Raw genomic sequence first — 15,898 nt, 5'->3', positions numbered from 1 at the left:
GAACTATTTTAATTCATTGAGATGAACCTGTATTATTAATAAATCATTCTAAATATATTGTTATAAATACATAATATAATACAACAGCACAATATAAATGTACACAATACATTCATAAAAATAATAAACCTATTAGAAATGTATGAGTATTATATTAATCTCTTTATAAATAGTTATTGACTTTATATTATTTAATAAAATCGAATTGTGCTTCTAACCGTGGGTCAGAAATTGAGATACGAATCGAATATTAACTTTGGTGAATAGTTACCAGTTGTGCTAGGTGCATGGTTACTCTGAATCGAGCGTACTCTGCCCGATTCCTAGGGGGGCCGGAGGGTGTGTTCCAACTACAGGGGGATCACACTCCTCAGCCTCCCTAGTAAGGTCTATTCAAGGGTGCGGGAGAGGAGGGTCCGTCGGGAAGTCAAATCTCAGATTCAGGAGGAGCAGTGTGGTTTTCGTCCTGGCCGTGGAACAGTGGACCAGCTCTACACCCTCGGCAGGGTCCTCAAGGGTGCATGGGACTTCGCCCAACCAGTCTACATGTGTTTTGTGGACTTGGAGAAGGCGTACGACCGTGTCCCTCGGGGACCGTGTCCCTGTGGAGGGTGCTTCGGGAGTATGGGGTACCGAACCACCTGATACGGGCTGTTCGGTCCCTGTACGACCGGAGTCAGAGTTTGGTCCGCATATCCGGCAGTAAGTTAGACTCGTTCCCGGTGAGGGTTGGGCTCCACCAAGGCTGCCCTTTGTCACAGATTTTGAATTACAGAATTTCAAGGCGGAGCCGAGGCGTAGAGGGGGTCCGGTTTGGTGGCTTCAGTATTGCATCTCTGCTTTTTGCAGATGATGTGGTTCTGTTGGCTTCATTAAGCCGTGATCTTGAACTCTCACTGGAGCAGTTCGCAGCAGAGTGTGAAGCGGCTGGGATGAGAATCAGCACCTCCAAATCTGAGACCATGGTCCTCAGTCGGAAAAGGGTGGCGTGCCCTCTCCAGGTCGGGGATGCGATCCTGGCCCAAGTGGAGGAGTTCAAGTATCTCGGGGTCTTGTTCACGAGTGAGGGAAGAATGGAACGGGAGATCGACAGGCGGATCGGTGCAGCGTCTGCAGTGATGCGGACTTTGTATCGGTCCGTTGTGGTAAAGAAGGAGAAAGGCGAAGCTCTCGATTTACCAGTCGATCTATGGTCCTACCCTCACCTATGGTCACGAGCTGTGGGTCGTGACCGAAAGAACAAGATCCCGGATACAAGCGGCCGAAATTAGTTTCCTCCGCAGGGTGTCCGGGCTCTCCCTTAGAGATAGGGTGAGAAGCTCGGCCATCCGGGAGGATCTCAGAGTAGAGTCGCTGCTCCTCCACATCGAGGAGCCATTTGAGGTGGCTGGGGATTCTGATTAGGACGCCTCCCTGGTGAGGTGTTCCAGGCACGTCCCACCGGGAGGAGACTCCGGGGACGACCCAGGACACGCTGGACAGACTACGTCCTTCGGCTGACCTGGCAACGCCTCAGGATCCCCCCGGAAGAGCTGGATGAAGCGGCTGGGGAGAGGGAAGTCTGGGCGTCCCTGCTAAAGCTACTGCCCCCCGCGACCCGACCTCGGATAAGCGGTAGAAAATGGATGGATGGGTGCATGTAATGCCCCACTTTTGGATCTTTTTCTATTCAGAAAAAGACAAGTTTCTCTGGATCGGTTTATTGTGCCCAAATCAACCAATGAATTACAAAAACCGCCACAAGAAAAAACACCTTAATCAGAATTTCCCTGTTATAGAAGAAGACTACTTCTTTGAACTGTAGTCCTCCTCCCCTTTCCCTTCCTTTAGCGAAAGATGTATCTTTATATCAATATACAGTACATGTATGTATGCCATATAGTGTTATAAAAAGTTTACACAGCCTTGTTCAAATGCCAGGTTCTTGTATATATATATATTAAAAAAACATAGATTGTCATTTCAGAACATTTTTTCACTATTAAATATGACCTATAACCTGTAAAAAACCTGTAAAAAAAAAAGAAAAATCTTTAAGACGGGAAGTAAAAATAAACTATAGAGAATGTGGTTGCACATGTGCACACATTCTCTTAAAACGGGGGATGTGGCTGTGTTTAAAATGAACTAATCATATTCAAACTTAAGTTAAATGGGACTCAGTCCACACCTGCCAAAATCTAAAGTGCCTCTGGTTAACCCCAAATAAATCTCAGATGTTCTAGAAGGCTTTCCGTAGCACTTTACTTGCTTACATAAAGACGCCTCAAGGTTTTGTGCCAACACTGACCGAACGTTAAAGAAAACAGTCACCATGAAGGTATGGTGTTCCTTTGGTAACGGAGCATAGCTCAGACATATGAAGACGACATATGAAACCGACACGCGCTTGCTGTCACATATACTAAAACAGCCTGTGTGCGCGCGTGTGTCTGTGGCTCCGTATGCAATGAACAACAGTAACAGCAGCAACTGAGCGGGTACAAATGTTTACAATGGAGGAAATCAAATGCAGTCAAATGCAATAATACTGTGTCCTAAAAGCTTCACACGTGCAAGTATCTAGAAATAGATTAATATAGTTATGGTGGGGAATAGATCACCCTCGTTTCTTTTGTTTCTTGTTCGTTTTTAATGCCTGGTACAACTAAAGGTACATTTGTTTGGATAAATTTAATGACAAGGAAAATAGCTCATGAGAGTTTAAAAGCTGATATAGAGCCATTTTTAATAGTTTTCTTTATCATACACAAAATCATTTCATCATACAATTAAGCGTAAGTATTCTTCAGGTAATATACCTTCAGCGGTACAAGGCATTAAAATAAGAAATTGAAGAAACAAGGGTAGGCTAATAATTTTCTGACTGTATATCATATACTGTATATAGATATACAATTCTATACACGCAGATATGTTATGTAACATGATAATGCAGGCATCGATCTAATAGTTTTTTAGCAAATTTGTTAAAAATGGGCTAATTTCTTTATTACATTTCTCAAGATTATTCTATTTTGAATATATATAAGTAATTGAAATTGTTTTGTCAGTTTTCATTCCACTGCTTTTACTGATGTTTTAGTATTGTTACAGTACCGGGATCAAGGTATTTTATGCAGCTATCGAAGTCAGTACAGGTTATAAACCAATTTAAAATGGTGGGAAAAGCTTTGAAATGATTTATCCTGGTCTCCTTTTTTTGTATCACAAAAAACAGGTATTTGAACACGGGTGTTCACGTTATCTTACATGGACATAAAACACTGCATCCAGAAGCTTCACGGAATAGATGGTGTTTGACTTCAAAGGTTCCACCAATTGCATTTTCATCAAGAGTCACAAAACTCACCTCCAGACTGGTCTGTTTCCACTTCACATCCCTGAGGTCCATTCCTTAGGTCCATTCCATCAAGCATCTTTACACCACACACAGCATCCACTGAGTTTTCTTCCGCCAAAGAAAAAATAATTTCGTCTGTGGGTGTCTCAATCAGCGATTGGGGTTGTGTTGCTTCTTTTTCTGACAAGTCTGTTATCTGGAAGACATCCATTTTGCTGTCTAACAGACTATTTTGATGTTTCTCATTGCTAATGCCATCCTCAGAGTGGCAGGTGCTGCAAGCAGAGTCCTCAGCCTGCGTTGCTGGTTCATCACCTTTCAGTTTGTTTAGTAGAGGCGCACTGTCTGCTACTTGCTGAGACAGTTTTGGCATTGGCTCTTTTTGTGTGTTGTTTATCTGATGTACTAATTCATTCACCTCTGGAGACTTCCATACCGATGCGGTAAAAGACCTATTGGGCATCACTTGCTCTTTGTTCTGGGTTACATCACAGCCTGTTTGATAGTGGTTTGACAATCGAGGGTTGTGACACTGCTGCCTTCTGTCAGAAACCGGGCAGCTGGTGCCACCAAGGACCCGCTGGGTGGCTGACGAGATGACCTCAGTTATGAGTCCAGCTGCCAGAACTTCCAGATCTTGCTCTTCTCCATAATTGCTGTGAACCTGGATTTCCTGTGGCATCAATGATGTAATCTGGTCTTTGGAAGTGAGGACCAGAGTGTTAGGTGTACTGGTTAGAATGTGTTGATTAAAATCCTGCAGTGAAGCTACATCTCGAGACTCAAACTGTGATGAGACCACTCTCTGCAATTTCCCGGGGATGACTGTACAACTATCATCCTGTATCATTGTAGTGCTGTGGTTCTTTGCAACTTCCCCCTCTGGCTCAGGGCGCTCTGCATCAGAAAGGCACACTGATGTGGGGGATGAGTGGGTAACTTTGGTGGATTGGCAGGGCAAGACAATCTCTTTGACAGTGACTTCCAAGGCAGACATTGGTTCTGCCTTTAGATCGATGTCTGCTGGGCTTTTTTTCAGATCCCTACGTTCTTTTAGTGACGCATTAAGACTCTCATCCTGCTTTAATGATGGCAAAGTTGAGACTGTGGGTTTATCTACTTCCACTTTTATTCCACATGTCTCAACGGCTGCCCTTTTAAGAGTCTGTCCCATTAAGGATGCTGTCTCTGTATCATCATGATTTTTGGAGATATTTTCCTGCTCCTCATCTTTTCTAGTGGCCTTTGGATGTCTGCAGATGAGGTGGTGTTCTGTGTTATTTGTAGTGGATACAGCATCTTTCTCAACCACACCATTGCTACCCACTGAAGACGATCTCAGGGTTGCATTATTTGGACCTCCATCTGGGTCGCCATAGCTGATGAGACGCTCTTTCTTACGGGAGGTGTACCACCACCAACCGATCAGTGCAAGAACTCCAGGCAGTGTGTAGGGCACAATCGAGCGAAACAGCGGCATCTCCTCAGGACACTAGCAGCTACACCTGAGGCAAAAAAAACAAACAAAAAAAAACAGACATTCAGCTCATTTGTAATGAGAGATATAATTTACAACTAGAACAAATGTTAGATGAAAGCCTCACCTAAACAACATTTATAATCTATATCCCTGTTTGGTTAACAAGACAAAATAATATAATGGATTGGGAGTATGAAAGAGCAACGTCCATCAAGATAATAGAAGTAGTAATGTATACAATGCTGATGTGCAAAAGCAATGAGACTACTATCCACGAGACTATTGCTGATATTACTCCCATTACAACAAAGTGACAAATGCCTTTGTGTTTGCTGTAGCTCAGGAAAGAAGAGTTGCACGACAGGGAAGGGAGGAGAAAACGTAACGTGAACAAATGTCCTATGAAAGTCAACAGGAGAGCAAATCTTGGCATATGAAGAGAAATCTCCAGTAGCCCCTTGGTTTAGGAAAGTACCGCTATACTTTGCTGCCAAAAATTAAGCAACACCACTTGTAGAACCAATACACTGCCGTTGTAGGCACCAGCTACAGCGCTCGCCAATGTCTCCCTCTAGCAGACGGCGCATTTCTCACGACAGTATTCGCCCACTATTTCGGGGGGGGGGGGGGGGGGGCGTCAAAATCATCTATTTTGCAAAGTATGTCCAAAAAAAACAAAAAAGGAAATTGTTGGAGCTGCTCTAGTACGACAGTCAATTGACAGAGAATACTTTTGAGACAAAGACATTGAGAAAAACAGTCGCTGAGCAATAAAAGGTTGCTCGTAATCTGGGAATGGCGGCACAATTATTATTATTTTTATTTTTTTACACTTGTGCAGTCCTCTAGCAATTAGAGCAGTTTGAATGACTAATATAGCAATAGTCCGGTGCAATGACCATTGTGCGAAGGGCGCCGAGACTTCAAGGAATGTACGCAGTTTAAAGTGACGAGTAGTGCAATAATCTGGGAAAATGTCAATTGTGCAAATGTTGCAGATACTCCTCAGTCAGTGTGCAAGTGGTGCAGATGCTACTCTGGCATGAGTAGCATCTGTTGGTATACAACAGATATGCAAATAGTGCAGCGTGGAGAGACTACTACAGTAAGTGCACGAGTAATGTATAATTGGCCTGACAGAAATGTGACAACAAACTCAAGACATAAAATTGGCAGCATGTTGCAATGTTAGCTGTTTAAGAAGTTGATGGCAAGAGGGAAGAAGCTGTTGGAATGTCTGCAGTTTTTAGTTTGCATGGACCAAACCCTGCCGCAAATAGCAAAAATTCACACGTAATTGACATCCAGTGGCTTGGTTTAACTGACAGGTGTCTTAGTCCGAACACTGGGGGCACCATGTAAATAAAATGAGTACGTAGATAATAGACAGATAAAGAAAATAGACTTGTGTTGATACACAAGTACAAGGCTCGAATTAAGCAGGCTCGCGTTGCAGTTTGCGGGTTAATATTCGCATTTTGGACCTAAAAAAACTATTGAAAAGCAGAACTGCGAATCACAGTTATACCACGCAGACTGTTATGGTGAGCCGGAGAGTGGGACAGCTGTGCCATTAGCCACGAGTGGGCTCGTCGAACGTCGCCGCAACGGCGTTGTCTCTTTGCAATACCCCACATCACTGCCCCATGTGCAGCGCAAATGACACACTCAAGGGAAACATAATTGTTTATTATGTTTGCTAGCCCACACGGTAACAAGTTCGGCCACGGGCTAACGTGCTAGCACCTAAATAGCTCGCTCCACCGCGGCGATGTTTGAAACGTCAACACCTTGCTGCGAGTGGTCTTTGTGTGTAGTCCCCAATTAACACACTCCACAGCCCTGCCCCATGTGCCGCACGCATAGCACACAACAGACACACTTAACTCATTTAATGCCACAGACGTATTAATACGTTTGCATGAACCCATCAGTTTAGTGCCACGGATGTATTAATACATTTTCAGTGTTTTTTTAATATTGTAATCGAGGGTTTGGCAAAGCTCCACAACCAGTATCTAAGGGTTGGGAAGGATTTTAGTATGTTAAATCAATACCAGAGGGCAGCAGTAGCTTTGATCAGAATTTTGTCAGCACGTCAGAGGAAGACTATATCCCTCTGACTATATTACTATGACTACATCTGACGGTGGAGCGTTGCAGGGTCGTGGTTGAGAGAGAGTGAGACATGGTGAGCCAGTTAGAGCGAAAACCAATGAATACATACAGACGGTTTACTCTAAAACAGAGTTTTGCCAACGTCAAAAAGGATTATGTACTATCATCATTCCTTTCCCCAAAAAGAAAGATGACGCTTTGACAATGAACCCCGTGTAACGCTGTACGCGTCGAGCATTCGAAGGCCCGCGGTGAGATCGCGACCATATCCCGATCCAATTCCCGAAACGTGGACTGCCATTGGACGTCCGGACTCAGACTACAATGAGCCCGATCCGGGCTATCATCTGAGAGTAGCAGGGCTCCCTCCATAACCCACAGAAAGTCACAGATGAGATAAGAACCTGCAAACTTCAAAGCTAACGTCGATAAACAGAGCAATTACTCCGTTTTACCATTTTTATCATGCAACGTGCACTAAAAAGCACGATAGTTTGTCCTACAATACTACACGTTTACTAGTCATACATCCTGTAGACAAAACCGTGGAGCATCGACAGCTAGATGAACTTGATATGTATTTTTTTTAACGTCGTTATTTTATTTATAGACAGTAGTGCACCAAATTATAATTTTCTGACAATGTGCCGTGTAATGTAGAAATTATTTTACGTTTCCTCATCGTACTGTAGCAACAAAATAAATATTTTGTGGTAAATGTACATATTTCTATTAATTGCAGTTGGTGCAACCAGCAGCAGATGCACTCCCACACCTGTTGGCAAGAAAGGTGAAAAAAGTCTTTGTCCACTTCACATAGCAGCAATGTTTCATTTTTATACTAATTGTTTATTTTTTATCATTTACAGGAGGTGCACCAAGCAGCGGTGAGGCTGTTCATGGCTGGTCATCTGCTGACTAGGAACCCCCAAAAGTCCCACATGCACGCACCCAAACATGCACAGACGCATGCTTACACACATACGCACGGACACACACACACACACACAGCTGTACGTACTTGAAAGTGCATGCATCATCAATTTGAAAATGCATGTGTTAGACTTGTAAATAAACTTACTTTGCAATTAAAAAAAAAACTTTGTGTTTTGTAATGTTATATAGTAGGAAAACATTCTTTAGATATTTGATTATTATATTATTATTATGTGCTATCATAAAAGTAAAAAAATTAGCATCAAAGTGAAAGTTCTGCTTGAAATGCATCATATCACAAAAAGCTCTTTTTCTCAGTTCTTTTTCTTGGAAACAGGTATTTTCAAGAAACTTACCTATGTTCAACTGCTGCTTACAAAGGAACGGTAGAAGGTAGAAATTTACTTTTTTCTGATGACAGAAGAGGGTTAAATCTTTGTTTTGGTGGGTTCCATGTTTGTATAGCTATAGAACACAATTTTCTGTAAGCCTTCAAAATCAGTCAAAATTGTCAAAATTGGTTGGCACCCAGCTCTCACAATTTCTGAAAAAATGGCTGGCATTAAATGAGTTAAAGGAAAGTTAACTGTTTATTATATTCGCTAGCCCACGAGCTAACGGGCTAGTGAGCTTAGAAGCTAAATAGCTTGCTCCATCACAGCGACGCTGTTTAAAACATCAGATGTGGCAGAGTAGTTTTAATTAGGCATATTCTTTACTTTTACTCAAGTATTTATGTTCAGAAAAATCGGTACTTTTATTCTGTAACAATCTACATGCTGCGCGATACTTTCATTTATCAACAATTGCGTGCGCAATCTATTTTTAGACTTTCGTTTTCAACTTCAGCATCAGTCGCCATTGCTCCAATCCACCGTGTTTACGAAAGTGATGTTTGACTCAAGTTCACCAATCAAACGGCACAAGAAAGTCACATGTCCGCACAGTCTTATATCGGGTTTCGCGGGCCAATCAAAGTGAGTCGTGACAGCTCCGTGCGACTCGTGTTTACATTACAGACTACAAAAAACAGCTTTAAATGCAGCGTAGTTTCGACACTGCCCAAACATGGATATTTCAGCCCACCTCTAACTTGAGAAAAAAAAACTAGCAGTAAGTTACAAATGTTTTTTTCTGTTGTTTTGGCTGTGCATATGGCAACATTTTATGGTCACAAGTAAATGTAAAAAATGCATCTTCTGGGGTGCCTTCTGTTCTCTCGTGAACATGCATCTTCTCGGGAAGGTTCTGCTCTCGCACGCTCTCTCGCACACACACACACACACCTGTTTTGAACACAGCCACATGCCAGTTATAAGAGTGCATCCTTGTGCAGCCAGATTTTTTTTAAATTTTATTTACACTTTATTTAACCAGGTAAAAGACCAGTTAAAACAGAACATCTCTTTTGAAATGGCGACTTGGCCAAGAAGGCAGCAAGTAAAACGTCTGGTCCAAGTCAATCACATTCAAGTTTATTTCAGTTGTTTATTTTCACCTCCCCTTTCAAAAAGATGCAAACATTAGTTGAGTTGTACAAATTCTACACGACAATGGTGGAAAAAGTTTTCAAATTATTTATCTTGGTCAAAATTCTTTTACAACACAAAAACCGGGCAGAAATTAACAAGCAGAAGAAATATAGTACAAGACAATTTCTTGGACCTGAATTTGCCCAATTTTACTAAGATTTTATATCATAAAGATTTTATTATGTTTCAGATAGCGCCGGTATGTGTATTGTGCAAAACAACATCGGTTTGGCTAAGGACCCCCGAAAATGGCACCTACGAAGAGACACTCTTACGAAGCGCAGTTTAAACTGTAACCTATCAGTTACGCGGAGGAACATGGGAATCGAGCAGTCGCGAGAGAATTCAAGATCAACGAATCCGTGGTTCGCAAGTAGAGGAAGCAGGAAAACGAGCTTCGCCAAGTCAAGAAGACGAAGCTGAGTTTCCGCGGAAACAGGGCGAAGTAGCCCGAGTTGGTCGCAATGAATTAATGAGCAAAGAACAGCCGGGAGAAGCGTCTCTACAGTCACCATTCCAGTGAGGGCAATAACTTGGAGCTTGCCATCATTCCGGGAGGCTTGACGAAGGAACTCCAACCGCTGGAGATCGGTGTAAACAGGGCGTTCAAAGTGAGCGACGTAGGAACGATGGATGACAGATGGTGAACACAGCTTTACTAAGACTAGGAGGCAGCGCCGGGCGAGTTACGCCACAATTTGTGAATGCATTGTGGATGCTTGGGCTAACGTGTCCGCTTGCACTGTTGTTCGAGGTTTCGTAAAAGGCGGAATCATTTCTGAGGAACCGCGCGGCAACGAGACCGACTCAGACAATGACGAGAGGGAACCTGCCGTGTTTGATGGAGATCTTGCCCAGCTGTTCATTTCGGATGCAGAACATGAGGACTTTGATGGATTTGTGGATGAGGATTGATCAAAAAAAAAAAGAGTACATTGTTAAATAGTTCAATAAAGTACAACCGTTTACAAAGTACAAAGTTTAGCTCCCGCTGCCTTTTTAAAAACATTGTTTTAGCGTGCATGGATGCTACCATATGTTTTAAGATAGCATATGTTTTACCATGCCTGCGCCCAATAATACGGTGCGCCTTATGTATGTGTTAACTGCAGAAATAGACCCTGTAACTGCGACTGCGCCTTTTAACGCGGTGCGCATTATGGTCGTGAAAATACGGTAAGCTGATCTCCTGCACCCTTCTCTCTAACACCAACTGCCCTCATGTCTTCCCTTACGACATCCATCAACCTTCTCTTTGGTCTTCCTCTACCTCTCTTGCCTGGCAGCTCCATCCTCATCATCCTTCAACCAATATATTCACTCTCTCCCTCGGGACGTGTCCAAACCATCGAAGTCTGCTCTCTCTAACTTTGTCTCCAAAACATCGAACCTTGACTGTCCCTCTGAGCTCATTTCTAATTTTATCCAACCTGGTCACTCCGAGAGCGAACCTCAACATCTTCATTTCCACCACCTCCAGCTCTGCTTCCTGCATGTATACTTTTAATTCCGTGATATCGTGAATATTGTGACATCCCTCCATACGACAATTTATTTCATACGCTTGGTCGATTGGGAATTTATGTTATGCTAGCTTGCCCGTGAGATGCCGTTTTTGAGATGCCACAGGCAATCTGTAAACTTCAATCCCTGTATAATATTTTTCTCTTTGTTCCCAACATTTTTTCATCGAAAACATTAAGGCCCTACATACCGAGCAAAACGGCTGAAACCAACTGATCTTCCGCACAATGTGTGAGGGGTTAGGCAACTAGCTTTCATGAGTGGCTAACTATCGGCCACTGGCTTTGCTGTGATTCAAAATTTTAAATCGATGGGGAACGGTGTCACAGTAATTCCTTGGCCGGAGCAGAGGAGACGACCACCGTGAGGCTGGCCGGCGCGGACGCTCTGATGGTCCAATTCAGTCATTCGCAGAAGAAAAAAAAAAGAAAAAAAAAAAAAAGAATTTTTTTTTTTGCAATCTACAGTCTTATTTTTTTTCTTTATGCAAACACATTTACATTTACCAAATACGTTACACACTGCTCTATTTAAAAACTAAGAGCTGTCCATTTAGTCATTTATTTATTGATCCTTATACAGGTAAGGTATTTGCAATGCCAACCTGGCTGCAGACAGCAGAGTAAAACAAAGCAAAATAGAACCAAATACAAACTGTACAATGTGATGTCGTGACAAGTTAAATATTACATTACACCATAGCACATGGTGAATAAAAGGTCCATAAAAGGCATCCGAGCGGGTGTTCTCTAAAGCTGGAGAGGTTGCATGAACATGAAGAAAAATGTAATTGCCTGATTGCCAAGACATTTGAAAAACATGTCTTTTTGAACAAAAAATAAATAAATAAATAAATGTAGAAGCCTGCACATGACTATAGATGTGATATATCATTCGCAAATTTCTAGTGGAACTGTGTAAGGCTTCCGGCTCATGTCCCTATTGCATTTTCCAGCTGATAAATCACATCTATAGTCATCTGCAACGTTGTGTTGCAAAATCTATTTAGGTATGTCATCTCAATAAAATTGAATAAATATATTCTAATTTATTGAAATGTATATAATAAAACTCTCTACATCAAAGACTGTCTGCACCGAGTTTGGCATTGCAAATGAGAATCAGTTCCAATTGCCTCACCTGGATAAAGGGTTAGGGTTTAAAGGTATCGAAAAGATTTGAAATTTAGATAAGACATTGAAAGCTTGAAATACCAGCATTTTTTAGATCCAGTAGGTGTGAGTAATGAGCAACATCAGCCTCATTTGCTTAAATTACCCTGTACTAGTGATGTTACGGTTTGTGCCGTGTCTTCGAGGCGTGTGTCGAGTAATGAAGGGGGCGTGTCCGCAAAGCGCGTATCGAGGCTTGCTTGAGCCAGCTGCCTGGCTCCACCACGTGACCGATTCGGGAAGCGCTTCAGAGTTTGCCACGAGATTTGACAGCAACATTAACCCCTTATGCTGGCTCCATTTAAAATGTGTTGTTTTTTTTATAGAGTTCCAGTCAACTCGGAGTTTGGATAAAGATTGTGTAGTTTGTATAGGCTACTAGAGTTTAGAGAGTGTTTACAGCATAGAGTTTGGACATCGCTTGGGCAGTAAAGATAGCGAGCGATTACAGCTTACGTCACTCCTCGGAATCCTTGGAAAGGGGCTGCTGCCCGATAACCCGGCACCCTGGTCTAATAGCACAGCCGTTGGTGCACTCGACTCTCAACCTGGGGTATGGTGGTCGCCTGAGTTCAAACCACAAGCAGCACCACGCCGCATTAGTAACCGTTATTGAGGCTTATCAATTACATTTGTTTATTAAAACCTGCATTCGCCACCATTTCTTTTTTTATTTATTCAAAGGGAAGGTATTTTTGTCTTCCAAGAATGTAAGGTACAATAAAACCTCACAGAGAGGAAAAATTCCTATACCCCAGTTTCCATAATTTTGCTCTTGAAAGAATCACTAAAAACAAAAATGATAAAACTGTTATTTCTAGATAAGCACTTTCAAAATCCTCTGCCCTCTTAAGCCCATGCCATTTTCCCAAAGTGACAGAAAAACATTATACAACCTGCCATACCAGTGATGAACATTTTAAGCACAGAATATGTTCAAAAATATTTTGCACTTTATGTTGGAAAATTACTTGGTCAAACATTGTTTTGTAATACATAGTCATTCATTAGACCAAAAAAGACACAAAAATCCAACGCAGCACATACTGTAAGTGGTAAAGACACAGCTGCCTGTGATTATACACCTGGCCAGCAGGTGGTTTCGTGTGCAATGAAGCATCAAGAAATGAACCATTACTCGAACCAATGGCTGAAGTGTTACGATGCTTCATGAAGCTTCATCTCGCCATCACTACCCTGAACTAATAAGTGCGATGGAAACGCAAACCACATGGGCCACAGGAATCATTTTCTACCAGGAACTCAAAGTGGGCTGGTTGCTGGAAAAGACACTTATGAAAATGAATACAGGTAGTCTGTAAACAATGTTGAGATGTCCATTTGAAATGTGGATCAAATGTTAATCTCAAGTGTTTGTGATTTTTAGATCTATTTTTAAGTCGCCTACAGATGAAACTATGAAATCAATTATACATTCTTTGTACAAACATATTTTAGGTGAATAAAAAAAAAAAGAAAAGGTCCACTTCTTCAAACATTTATATTCAACAGAGAAGTCCATCCACAATGTTAGTCAGTCCTGTAATTAGGCCTCACTGTCAGGTGTCGTCATATGCATAACTCGTCAACATATTCAAAAATAAAATCAGGCACCAGCAGCGGGATACATGGAAAACTTATGACATGGAAGTATATAGTCTATGTGCTTTGGAAATGGTGGCCCACACTACATTAACCTTGGACAAGGTTATAGGCAAAGTTGGCTGGCTGTTGTACAAGCTCCAAGCGATTCCCCTTTACATGTCAAATCGCTGTCAAGCTTCTTGATTAAGTCTTGTGCTGACCTATTGCCACTTAGGACTTAACCTGACAATCCAACAAGTACCACCACAGGTATATTAAAAAAAAAAAAAAATTAATTAAAAAAAAAAACTTAACTGTTGCTTCAGACTAGTCCAGAGGCATTATTGTCAAATGTGTTATAGTATTTAAGTTCTGCCAATTATAGCCAAATGCCAACCAGTGCGAATCCCGTATGATACTAGAACAACACCGTTTGTGCTTAATACACAAAAGAAAGTTTCACCATCCTCTAACGTCACTGTAGCTACTGCCATAGCGTTCAACTCTATGCAAAACCAATGAGACGTTTTATTTGACAAATAGTCTAGTTCTGGTTGCTCAATGTTGTGTTGCTTGAACGAATGACCCGTTTTAACTGCATTTAATACGTCTTTTAAAAAAGGGAGTTAGCTATCGGACGCGTTAGCATCGACGACCACAGCGTGAAACGGAAGCAACAACTCGGACGCCTTTCCCCTTGAAAGGATTCAGGAAAGGGCATGCATGAATTAAACCCCCGACAATTTCTACTCCTGATATGTCAATATATGCTCCGACAAAGCTAACTTGTAAAACAACCGATTTAAAAAAAAAATATTATTATTATTTTAACGAAGCCGTACGGCGACTCCACAGATTACGAAGTAAAAACCCGACATCAAAATATTGGGCGCACGCGTAATGTCCACAACTTTATATTAACATTTTTTGTTGGCGCTGTAGTGGATTAAGTTACGTGGAATTGAGTCAATTACGTTACAGAGTGTTGACCGAATGCTAACCGACACCGCTGGTGTGCAGCTCGTTGCGAGGCCGCCGTACTTGACACACATGACGTTCACAAGCAATCGCTTGAATTTAGGAAAGAGAACAAACAACCGAAGAAGTCGAATTCACGCTAACGTAGCCTCAATGTCAGTGCGCCGAGTACATAGATTTAAAAAAAAAAAAAAAAAAAAAAAAAAAAAGTGCTTTATTTTTGAGAGAGTTTGTCTTCCTCGCCCGTTAAAAGGACATTATTCACGAAACACTAGAAAATGCTGACCTATGTAAATGTAAGGACATTGAATCAGAGCGCGTCTATACCGAATGGGCCTCAGACCTTGACGTTAGCTTGCTAACTGGCCTGCCGAAAATGAAAGCGCTTTGTATTGATCCTTGCTACTACTTATATTATTATATAAACGCCTGTTATTGTTGTGCGAATTGAACAGACAGAGGGTGAATTTGGCCAAGTTATGTTTCGCACAAGCGGGACAGTGGCTAACTTGACTACGCGAGTTGTGAAATGGGTTGGAGGATGGAGCTAGTCGCTCAATGACACGGACTAACTAGAGTCAGCGGCTTCGAAGGAAATGTCGGAATGCATAACGGCAACACGAAGTTTATAATTACATAAAGGGGGAAAACTCGTGGGTTCCGTAGCAGTTAGGAGATGTGACCCAGCCGTGCGGAGTGAGCATGCAGTTTAACTACAAGCTAACCTGCTTAGTGGCACAAATGTCCAAATGCGAGTTATCGAGTTGACTTACAGAATTTTAAGGTCCTTGAATTGTCGCCACGATGATGACAAGACGGCAGTAAAGGTCGTTTTTGAAAAAGGGTCCAAGTACAAAGTCAATCTCAGCCCCCACGTGTTGTCCAAGCAGTACCAATCGAAAAAAAAAAAACACACACAAACTGAACAGCTGCCCAAATCTCGCGATGCGCACGTCTGACGAGTCACTTGTGGTGCGTTGTAGTCTCGCGGTAGCTGAGGTTGCGGCAATGGAAACATTGTTAACAGCCGTACAGCGGACTCGAACTTGCACTTTTACAAAGCGGGACACCGGACATTTCCAAGATATTGATTGATTAGCTTGTATCAGCTTCAGACTTTTAAGTCGTTCTTTTCTTATCGATAGTAATCCAATCTAGATTGTGCATAATCATTTTTATTATTATTATTATTATTATTTTTGTATTATTAAAAGTTCATGTTTTGGTAGTT

The 15,898-nt window shown here is 41.9% G+C and overlaps 1 protein-coding gene across 1 annotated transcript in view; it reads right to left on the bottom strand.

Moving 5' to 3' along the window:
- Positions 1-15,607, bottom strand: part of akap1b (A kinase (PRKA) anchor protein 1b) — a 47,567-nt gene extending 31,960 nt beyond the window's left edge. The window contains exons 1-2 of the mRNA XM_061782955.1: positions 15,441-15,607; positions 3,353-4,848 (exon numbers count right to left, since the gene is read on the bottom strand). Coding sequence (XP_061638939.1) covers positions 3,353-4,823 — 1,471 coding nt within the window. The 5' untranslated portion in view covers positions 4,824-4,848; positions 15,441-15,607. The remainder of the gene's footprint in view (positions 1-3,352; positions 4,849-15,440) is intronic.
- Between the last annotated feature and the right edge of the window lie 291 nt (positions 15,608-15,898).

This window comes from Phyllopteryx taeniolatus, chromosome 8, assembly GCF_024500385.1.
Source record: "Phyllopteryx taeniolatus isolate TA_2022b chromosome 8, UOR_Ptae_1.2, whole genome shotgun sequence".
In the NCBI taxonomy this organism is placed as follows: Eukaryota; Metazoa; Chordata; class Actinopteri; order Syngnathiformes; family Syngnathidae; genus Phyllopteryx; species Phyllopteryx taeniolatus.
The sequence above is the reverse complement of the archived record's forward strand: the minus strand, read 5'-3'. Positions and strand labels throughout refer to the sequence as shown.